Source organism: Plecotus auritus (assembly GCF_963455305.1).
Source record: "Plecotus auritus genome assembly, chromosome: 1".
NCBI lineage: Eukaryota > Metazoa > Chordata > Mammalia > Chiroptera > Vespertilionidae > Plecotus > Plecotus auritus.
Genome location: NC_137770.1, coordinates 56491488 through 56502991, shown reverse-complemented (window position 1 = coordinate 56502991; position 11504 = coordinate 56491488). Strand labels below are relative to the sequence as shown.

Below are 11504 nucleotides of genomic sequence, written 5' to 3'. Positions count from 1 at the left end.
TTTGCTTTAAGTTGCAGAACCTATGGACCAAGTTAAGTGAAAACTTAATGTCAATAAGACCAGTTTCCAAAATGCCAGCTCTTCCATCAACACTTTTAAACACAAATGAATAGTGACTGGAAATAATGTAAAGCAACTGAGATTATTTCAGTGTTTTGAAAATGTTCAGTGTATAAATACAAAGATACCTAATCATAGTTTTCACATGGACTCCTAACTAGAAATAAAGATATCTATACTTGGGTGGAAAGAGACAATCCTCTTTCTACTGAACAATCTCTTTCATTTAGCAAGAAGTTGCCTGTGGGAAGCTTCTTTTGGTAGTTCTCAGAGTTCAAGAGAATGGAACCTTCAAGTTGATTTCATCAAGTCTATTTATTAATGCATTTCAAGTTTCAAAAAACCTTACATCTTTGCACAATACTTTATTTTTTGTAATTTTTAGTAAAAATTTCCAAAGTGAACAAAAAGATACTGTATAAAACACAGTGGACATTAAACTGACAGTAGTATTAGATCTCATTTGTCTTGATCCTTTTGTTTTACCACATCTTGATCTGGCGTGGAGAGTTCAGTGCATGTATCTCTTTTCAGAAAACATTTAACTTAGACTCAAAATAAAACAGGGCAGTATATACCTGCCAAAACCTCACCACAGGATAACATTACAAGCAAAAAATGTACATGTTCCAAAGTCTACCACACTCAAGAAGTTACTAAGAACTCTTGCAGAATAAAAGTCACCATTTTAGAAATGCAAACCCACTTCCAACCTTTGCACAGTCCAAAAACAAAGGCATTTAAATGATTTAAAAGCAATTACATACATATCTACCTACTTGTTTGTTTAGAATTATTTATAGTCTATCTGGAGTTTCATGTACAAAATTTGTCTCTAAATCATGTACAAAAGGCTGTATTTTGAAAAAAGTCACCATGTACTGTACAAGTTTACAAGGAAGAGATCCCATTATTTTCTCTAGCATTTTTGGCCTTGCTGGCTTGCGTCACATTATGAGAATGATTGTGTAAACCTTATACTCTTAAGAAAAAAAAGGAAAAAAAGAAGCCAAAACACAAATTTTTTCAACTTTCCCTAAATTTGCCTCCTACATGAAGCCAGGAAAATCATAGCTATTTATGTCTAATTTAAGTGATGCAGTTGGAAACAGAAGCAATAAATATGTCACAAGCTTAAAATATTCTTGTAATGCCCCCTTCCATTTCTGCATAGCAATAAGCCTGTTAATACATTAAATGCTTTTGCTTTCTTTCTTTAAAAAGCCAATTATTTACATCTGTTTAAAAAATAATTTTGGAATGGGCCATTGTGCTGTTTCACCTCCATTGTTGTTAAAATATTTTAGGGGGAAAAAAACGTCAGAAGGCCTATCTACAATTTAGTAGTTGAGCAAATCACTCTTCTTTAGTGGTTACCAATGGTCAGTGATGATATACAGAAAAATTTGTTCAAATATTTTGATAATAAAGACAACTTTTCTTTTCCATATCAGACAAAAATCAAAAGCGTAATTAGCATACTTTAGATATATGGAAACACAAATAAGAGATTACAAAAAGAATCATTTCATTGACATAATTTCTACTGAATCATGAATAAAATGTCACCTATCAATCCAAAAATGGAATTGAATTAGAAAGTTTAAAATAAGCAGAAATCAGACACTTACATAAAGAACTAACTCTGAAGTAGTATGCTGCATATGTCCAGTTTGCACAACACAACTGTGTTCTTCAGCATAGTCACTCATGTGCTCTTAGCAGCCATTTGATAAAGACAAAATGAATATCAGAACCAACTCCATCATAAGAAAAAGGTAAATTGATTCTCATTTCAAACTACCTGTGTAAAGCATTACAGAATCCTGGACCACTGAATACCACCATTCTCTGTTATCCTGAGTATGTCAATTAAACAGTAATTTTTCATTAAGAGCAGAAAAATTTTATAATACAAAGAAACATCCATATTGCAATTTCTGTTTACAATTGCACACAGAAGTACAGTGTACGTAAGAAATACATGTCTGATATAACAAGGTATGTACATTGGCAAGTGATGTCTCCAATATTGAGGTTGTCGAGCCTCCTAGCCTTGACTGGCAGTTGAAAAATATATATATATATATATTTCAATTTGTGATAAAAGTTTATAGAGAGCCAAGTTTGCCTGCATGTGAAGAAAATGCAGCAACGAAGAACAGGGAACACAGGGCACACAATAATATTCTAAGATTTTGTGCCATTAGGTTAAAAATATCTGTCCATAAGAAAACTGGGTTCCTTTTCCACCCCCCACCCCCAAATTGGAATTTTCAAGCTTTAAAATTTAAGTAATTCCACCTGGCCTGAGGACATGATCTCTTGCCATTTTTTTCTTTGACTGTTATTTGCAAGGGTTTAGTTTGGGGATGTCTTAATAGGTGTCTCTTTGGAGTGAAGTTTCCCATTGTAGGCACTAGGAAGAACCAAGGCAAAAGCTGCAGTTAACGTCTCATGTGTCCCATTTGATAACTCTCCCGAGGCCTCTGACGCGGGGGTTGTTGAATGGGCTGTGGAGGTCTCCTCCTCTTTAAAGTGCCTGCGAGTCACAAACAAAAGTAAGATAGATTTACTGTGAGCTTTTTACTCTTTAAAAACAAAGCTGCCATATCAATAAGAAAGGCTCTAAACTGGTACTATCGAATAGAATTATAATATAAGCCATATATGTAATTTTAAATTTTCAGAAACTGTAATAATAAATACATTGAGTATTTTTTTAAATATATTTTTATTGATTTCAGGGAGGAAGGGAGAGGGAGAGAGAGATAGAAACATCAATGATGAGAGAGAATCATTGATTGGTTGCCTCCTGCATGCCCCACACTGGGGATCGAGCCTGCAACACGGGCATATGCCCTGACCGGGAATCGAACCGTGACCTCTTGGGTCCTGGGTCAACACTCAACTGCTGAGCCACACCCGGCTGGGCACATCGAGTATTTTTTATTCCACTGAATCCAATATAGACAAAATATTATCACTTCAAGACATGATGGATAAAATAATGAAATATTTCATTTTTTTTGTATAGTAAGCCTTCAAAGTCTGATATGTCTTTTATATTTACAACACATCTCAATTGAGACTAGCCACTCTCAGGTGCTCAACAACCACAACTTATTAGACTAATGTGAATTCTGAGGACAAGATTCATGACAAAGAAATTACTGAGTGTCTTTCAGCAAATGACTTAACCTCCTTGCAACTCTAATGCCTTGTCTATAAAAACAGAGAAAATAACGAACTCATATAGTCTATATGTGAAGATGATATGATAGTGAATGTAAAAATGCTTAACACTTTTTGTGAGAGTTCAATAAATGGTAGCAAGGGTTTTGTGGGATTTTTAAATTTTAAAGGTAGAATTTGCTTAAAGTGAAAATAAGTACAAGAATTGTTCCAATAAATGAGACTATAATTGGTAACTCATCTAAAATGTGTCATGAGGCCCTTAAAAGTGCCTAAAAAACTGACAAAAATTCCAGAGGGCTAAACATTGTAAATTTATGAAAAGCAATGATATAAAAATCAAATTTCCTCTGATTCCCACCAAGATACTATCTCAGCATGAATACTGAGCTCTCTTGCCCCAAGATAGGTAAATACAGGAAAACTCCGAAGGGAACATGGAGAGCATTGTAAGAAACCCCCTGTTTTAATCTGCTTTCTGTAGGGTAGTGAATTTGGCCTGAGGCAAGAGGTGTCATGATGAGTCTGTGGGAGAGAGAAGAGGCAACTGCTGTCCTTTAGCTCTGGTTCTCCTCTGCCATTGCCTTGGGACAATGTCTACCCAAAACCAACAGTGAACAGAGTGCTGGTCCAGGAGTCTGGAGGGCAGCATAAAAGTCACAAATACCTTGGGGAAGGTGAGGGAGAAATCAATACAGACTAAATAACCTGGAGCAGATGCCCCCTACCCTTTTCTTCTGTAAATCTCTGGAACTCATCTAAATCCTCCCTGAGAGGGGAAGGGTGAAGACCAAACCTTAGGAGTTATTTTCAGAGGTGAAGAATGGTCATCAGGTGACTAAAAGCCGCCACCCTAAGACTGTTCCATGGACTGTATTTCCCCATAAGCATCATCCCTAGGAAAAATGAGCTTATATGCCAGAAAATCGCTGATAAACACGAACATTAAAAACAATAACAGAGCCCTAAACGGTTTGGCTCAGTGGATAGAGCCTCGGCCTGTGGACTGGGAGCCTCGGAAGGGTCTCAGGTTCGATTCCGGTCAGGGGCGTGTGCCTTGGTTGCGGGCACATCCCCAGTGGGGGGTGTGCAGGAGGCAGCTAATCGATGTTTCTCTCTCATCGATGTTTCTAACTCTCTATCCCTCTCTCTTCCTCTCTGTAAAAAAAATCAATAAAATAAAAAAAAAAAAACAGTAACAGAAGCATAGTTATTAGAATAGAAGGACCAATAATCTAAAACAAAAATACAAGATCTTAGAATATGAAAACAAAAATTAAGAAAATAAATGAGTAAGTACCAAGCAAAAACAAAACTTTCTAAGGTCTCAATGTTTTTAGACACTCTGGATAGATTAACATTAAACTGTCAGCCATTAGCTAGATTGGATTGATTAAAATAAAATTAAAAAACCAAAACTTAAAAATCAAGTAAATAATTCATCTAGTAATCCCATTCTCAAGGAGAAAGTGCTTTAAAATCAGTTACTAAGGACTCATTCATAATTCAATCCTTCCTGCTGAACAGTTCTGTGTTATAAAAATACAAACTTTGTTCAAATTGTCTTACCTGGAAGAGGTTTAGGAGGAGGCAACTTTGGATTACTACTTGGAGTATGAACACTGCATATCTTAATAAATCCAGCCATTAACATGATCAGGGCAATTCCCATAAGCAATACTGCCCACCAATTATCCTAGAAATAAATAGATTTTCAATTTTAGAATATTTATCTATATATATAAAAGCCTAAGTGACCATCCAACCGTTCGACCATCCAACCGATAGCTATGACACACAATGACCACCAGGGAGCAGGTGCTCTGACCGGTAGCTATGACGTGCACTGACCACCAGGGGGTAGATGCTCAATGCAGAGCTGCCTAGCTGCGGTGACTTGGCAGCTGCGGTTCTCAGGTGACACACCCGGAACCAGAGAAGAGGGAGCCTGATTTCAGGGTGTGTCACCTGAGAACTGCCCTCTCACAATCTGGGACCCCTTGGGGAATGTGAGAGGGTCGGTTTCGGCCTGATCCCCACACCAGGCTGAGGGACCCTACCGGTACACGAATCCGTACACTGGGCCTCTAGTATTATATAAAATACAGAATAGAATATATTACATTTTAATTTTTAAAGAACATTTGTTGGCTGGAAGTTGTATAGATATCATATATAAGCACATACATATGAATTTTTTAAGTATAAAAAAGTATAAAGGAGAAAACAAAAATTACCCATAACTTCACTTCCTAAAGGAAACCACTCAAACTTATTTTCCTGTCAGTCTCTTTTCTATATAGCTATGTCATACACATGGATAAACACAAAACTGGGGTCATCCTGGATACAGTTTATACTGTATTTTTCTATGTTGTTAAGTATTTTCTGGTTTAAATATTTCCCCTTTTTTGGTCTACTACTCATATAGACTATACTATGTTTGCTTTTATACGCTCCACTGACTTGAAGATATATTACTTTAAATTCTACTACTGGACAGATTTTTATATTCTTTCTATTTTTTCTACTCATCAAAGTTAAGAATAAAGTTTTACCTTTTTTGAGGCCCCCTTTTCCTATTACTCTACTTCATTTGCAGTTTGAGACCCAGTCTAATGTTGTAAAATTATTTTAATATATCTTAATTTTCATTCTATTATGCATATATAATAGTTGTCTGTATAAATATATATATAAAAATTTATCTAAAAGTTAATGGTCTTTTTAATATGAAAAGTGGAGGATGTACATATTCTAGAAGCAGGCAAACTTAACTCAGCCTAAAATGGGCCTAAAAATTTTACTTCTAATTTAAATCATATTAAACAAATCAATTAGCTACACAAAAAAATAACCTTCAAAGTTTGAAATAATTTATAGGAAAGTTACTGTTTCCATTCTTAATAAATTATAAGTCTATTTTGCAATTCAAAATATTCAGATTTTAACATAGCATGTACAAAATAGTCACAACTTTAAAACTATGAACTTTCATATTGACTTAACCCAGACTGTTAAAATACATAATAATCATTGCTAATTATTACAAATAAAAATCTCATTTAAGAAGATTTTTTCTGATCTGGGGTCTTACAAACAGCCTATTTCTTTATCCATCAGTAACAATGTAATTAAAGTAATAGAAACAAAAATAACAATGCATGTTGTGGCAAAATACCCCAGGTCACTTTTCCATATGTGAAAAGCCTTTCCTATATACACATATTTTTAATTTGCTTAATTTTGAAAGAGTCTCTAACTTACTGAAAAGTTGTAAGTATAATACAAAGAACTTTTTAAAAACTGGACCATCTAAGAGAACACTGCTAGCATGATGCCCTGTTATACCTGAACCTTTTAGCATATAGTTTCTACAATATTAGGGTGTTTTCCTAGATAACCACAACACAATCATCATTCAGGAAATTAGCAGATACATTACTACCACTTTGTTGGAAGCCGCCCATTGTCTTCACTAGCAGAGAGGTGTTGACATAGCAGAGAGGTGTTGACAAGGAACCTGGAAGGCTGGAGACCTTGAGCTCTGAAAGGTCAGAGCTCTGTACCCACTGTTTAGTTGAGACAATGGTAGCTGAAGCAACTTCCACCTTTTAGTTTTATGTAAATCCTTGCTGATTGGCTATTATTGGAATTGCCTGCCTAAGGGCTATGGGTGTATCCCAAAACCTGAATAAAAGGGATAGCAAGGCCAGAGCAAAGCAGAGTCCTTCCTCTTGAGCTGGGCTCCCGTCTGGCTCCCAATTCCCAAATTTATATTTTCTAGTCTCTTTCATTTGTGTACAGCCTCCTCCAGAACCAGAACCCTGAAACTGAACCCTGAACAACGTGGGAAGTGGGGGGGACACTCACACCACTTAATCCTCAGACCCCACTCAAATTTCATCATTTGTCCCAATGCCATCCAATTCAGAATTGCATGTTGGGTTTAGGTACCATATTTCTTTAATATCCTGAAATCTAGAAAATTTCCAGTCTTTCCTTGGTTTATATAATCTTGACACTTTGGAAGAGTATAGGCCAGTTATTTTGTATCAAAATGTCCTTCAATTTGGATTTCTCAGATGTTTCCTTATGATTAGATTCAGGTCATACACCTTTGGTAAGAATATCACAGAAGTGATGCAGTGTTCTTCTCACTGCATCCTATCAGTTGACACATGATTTTAATCTCATTATTAGTGATGTTAACTAGATCAGTTGACTGAGGTGTTGTCTGCCAACTATCATAAAGATACTCTTCTCTTTTGTAGTCACTGAGTATTTTGTAGGAACATAATTTGGAACTATGTAATTATCCTGTTCTTCATCAAACTTTTAATATATTCATTTATTTATTCCCTCATGGTTTCTTATTTTACACAATGGGTTATAATCCATTACTATGATTATTGTGTCTTTTGAATGTCCCCCACAATTCTTTGAGCACTTTATTTACTGACACAAAGGAAAAGTTCTAGGTTCATCTTGTTCTTTCCCTGCCCCAGCCCTGGAATCAGCCATTTCTCTACCTCGCCCTGGTTCCTTTTAGAACTGTCCCTCCTATGCAGACATCCTCCTCAAAGCATTTGTACTCTGATATCCCAAGCCAGCTGCCCCTTAACAGGGCACCCTTCTCACCCTGCTTGGGCTCTAACACCCCATCCCATAGTAGTATTCTTCCCCTTCCTTCAGTGCCCCACTCTGGTTAGGCTCCAACACCCTGCTCTGTGCCACTGTAGCTCCCCCACCTGGCATGAATGCCTGCCTTGCCTGGCCTCACCTAATGGCTTTAGAAATGAACTGTTTAAGAAAAGAGGGAGTAAAGCCTTACTGCTGAAAAATTTAGGGTTTTTTTTTTGTTTTTTAAATAAATCTTTAGTGTTCAGATTACAGTTTTTCCTCTTTTTCCCCCCATAGCTCCCCTATAGCCAGTTCCCACCCCACCCTCTGCCATTACCCCCCACCCCCACTGTCCTCATCCATAGGTGTACAATTTTGTCCAGTCTCTTCCCGCACCCCCCATACCCTTTTCTCCCCAAGAATTGTCAGTCCACTTCCTTTCTATGTCCCTCATTCTATTATATTCACCAGTTTATTCTGTTCACCAGACTTTTTATTCACTTGATTTTCAGATTCACTTGTTGATATGTATTTGTTGTTCATAATTGTTATCTTTACCTTTTTCTTCTTCTTCCTCTTCTTAAAGAATACCTTTCAGCATTTCATATAATACTGTTTTGGCAGTGATGAACTCCTTTAGCTTTTTCTTATCTGTGAAGCTCTTTATCTGACCTTCAATTCTGAATGAGAGCTTTGCTGGGTAATCTTGGTTGTAGGTTCTTGCTTTGAATATTTCTTGCCACTCCCTTCTGGCCTGCATAGTTTCTGTTGAGAAATCAGCTGACAATCGTATGGGTACTCCCTTGTAGGTAATGTAACTTTTTCTCTTGCTGCTTTTAATATTCTCTCTTTGTCTTTTGCTCTTGGCATTTTAATTATGATGTGTCTTGGTGTGGTCTTCTTTGGATTCCTTTTGTTTAGGGTTCTGTGTGCTTCCTGGACTTGTAAGTCTATTTCTTTCACCAGGTAAGGGAAGTTTTCGGTCATTATTTCTTCAAATAGGTTTTCAGTATCTTGCTGTCTGTCTTCTTCTGGCACCCCCATAATTCTGATGTTGGTACGCTTGAAGTTGTCCCAGAGGCTCCTTACACTATCTTCATATTTTTGGATTCTTTTTCAGTTTGCTTTTCCTGTTGGGTGTTTTTTGCTTCTTTGTATTTCAAATCTTTGACTTGATTCTTCGGATCCTCTAGTCTGCTGTTGGATCTCTGTATATTATTCTTTATTTCAGTCAGTGTATGTTTAATTTCTAGTTGGTCCTTTTTCATATCCTCAAGGATCTCACTAAATTTATCGGCCTTTTCTAGAAAATTCTTGAAAAACTTTCTAACCGTGGTTTTGAACTCTATATCCAGTAGTTTGCTTTCCTCCATTTCTTTCGTTTGTGATGTTTCTTTGTCTCCGCAGTTTGACTGCTTCCCTGAGTTGGTAGAGTAGCTTTGTGTGCTAGGTGTCCTATAGGGCCCAGTGGCTCAGGCTCCCCAGTTTCCTGCGGTGGACACTCTTGGTGCACCCCTTTGTGGGTTGTGTGCACAGTCTTGTTGTAGTTAAGCCTTGACTGTTGTTGGTATCACTGGGAGGAACTGACCTCCAGGCCAATTGGCTGTGAGGATCAGCTGTGTCTACGATGGGAGAACTTCTGTGCTGGAGACACCCTTATGGCGCAAGACTTGCTTCAGTGGGGCTTTGGTGCTCACTGAGTCTGCCCCGAGTGTGTCCCTTATGGATCTGAATAGTTGTAATCTGGATGGTCCTACTCTGAGCACTGGTACACCTGCTCTTGGATCTCTAAGGAGATGCTAATTTAGCCTCTGCCTGAGGCCACCCAGCAGGAGCTATGGAGAGATCTGCAGATTCCTCTTCTTTGTTTGGGTTTTGGAGGTGCCCAGATGAGGCCCAGCTGTGAAGCAATGCAAGCTGCTGTGGGGCCTTGAGCCTTCTTTTGGATGTTCTGGGTCTCTCTGACCCAGCTGCAGTTTGTTAGGAAATTTTATATTGCAAAGGACCAGGCCATTCATATGCAAAAGCCTCTGTGCACAGCTTGCATGGGGCAGGGTCTCAGGGAATTAACAGGAGGGAGCAAACAGCTATGGCTGGTCCTCAGCCCTGCCTTAAGAGGCCCCCCAGTCTCAGTGTCCCTCGGTAATCTTTGCTATCACCTCTGAGAGAAAGCCGCCCTCGAGTTCCGCCCGCTGCCAGACAGTCCAGTTTCTCCCCGTATGAGTCTGGGTCCCCAGAGTCTTGCCCGGAACTGGAGTTCAGAAGAGTCAGGAGCTTGTATCTCCCTCAGGATTGAAAAAGACAACTGCGTCCTCAGTTGCCAGCCCTTTCCACGTCCGCGCCTCCGTACCTCTGCACTTTACTTCCCCACCTCCTCTGAGTCTCAGTGTGCTTTTCTCTTGCCTTCTAGTTGTAGAATTTCCACTCAGCCAGCCTTTCTGTGGTTCTGGATGATGTCCGTTTTGTCTTTTAGTTGTAGTTTTGAAGTGGTTGTGTGAGGCAGCAATTTCAGGTGTTTACCTATGCCGCCATCTTGGTTTCCAGCCTTTTATATATCAGATTTAGTTTTTTAAGAGAAGCTACAAATCTGAATTTTTATGTGAAATCTATTTTTAAATGCCAGCAACTCATTCAAATTTTCTAAAAACAATATATACACCATTCAAGACATGTTTACACAGCTGAATCTGGCTTGGAAACCATATTTTACAATCTACTTTCCTGAGCCATTTCTTGTATCATACTGAGATTGCCAGATAGTGTCTTTGGGTTTCTACAGAATGTAATTTTCAGCGAACTGTTCTCCCTGTGAGTCTTTAGGATAATATTCTCTTTCCCTTGTTATATAAATTTTGTATAGTTTCCTGTTAGGTTTTTTTGGTTTGCATTATTCATCCTTAAATAATAAATCCATTATTTATCAGAAGTGAGGCCTGCCCTCAGCCTGTCAAGTGCTGAGTGAGTTCTCTCTTCACTCTGCCTACTGTCACATGAAGAACTATAAGCACAGCTTCTGTCCTGTTCCTACCATCCAGAGGCCTTTAAAGTATGCTATTTATTGAAGCAGGACTTTCTTCTACCTCTGCTGTCTGAAATTCTGACACTCTGATCTAGTAAAATATATAAAGACGCAAAATCACCAGTGTGTATGTGCTCTTCCTTCTCTATACCAGTGATTCTCAACCATGGCTGCACTTTAGAATCACCTGGAAAGTTTTTAAAACTCAAATACCCAGACCAAATCCCAGACCTAAATGGGGTAGGGAAGAGATCCTAACATCAGTAATTTTGTTACAGCTGCCCAGATGATTCCATTAAACTGAGAGCTACTGGTCTCTACCGGGGGTCAGCTAACTTTTTCTATAACGTTTCCCATCTAGAGATTCAATCAACCGCAGATAGAAACAGTATTATTTTCAATCCACAGATTCAGAAGGCCAACTATATGCACTATTCTATGTCATCTACACTAATAAAAGAGAAAGATGCAAACTGACCGTACCTTCACTATGCCCACCACCCAATCAGGAGTATGCAAATTAACCCAACAAAGATGGGGGGTTGATTTGCATACGCAGGAACCAAGCGGCTGGGTGCGGGGCGGGACGCATCATGGCGACGACGCA

At 38.3% G+C, this 11504-nt stretch overlaps 1 protein-coding gene across 1 annotated transcript in view; it reads right to left on the bottom strand.

Annotated features, from left to right (window-relative positions):
* Nucleotides 1–356: 356 nt before the first annotated feature.
* ADAM10 (ADAM metallopeptidase domain 10) overlaps nucleotides 357–11504 on the bottom strand; it is a 186661-nt gene continuing 175513 nt past the window's right edge. Inside the window, exons 15-16 of the mRNA XM_080675408.1 lie at nucleotides 4825–4951; nucleotides 357–2602 (exon numbers count right to left, since the gene is read on the bottom strand). Coding sequence (XP_080531534.1) covers nucleotides 2508–2602; nucleotides 4825–4951 — 222 coding nt within the window. The 3' untranslated portion in view covers nucleotides 357–2507. The remainder of the gene's footprint in view (nucleotides 2603–4824; nucleotides 4952–11504) is intronic.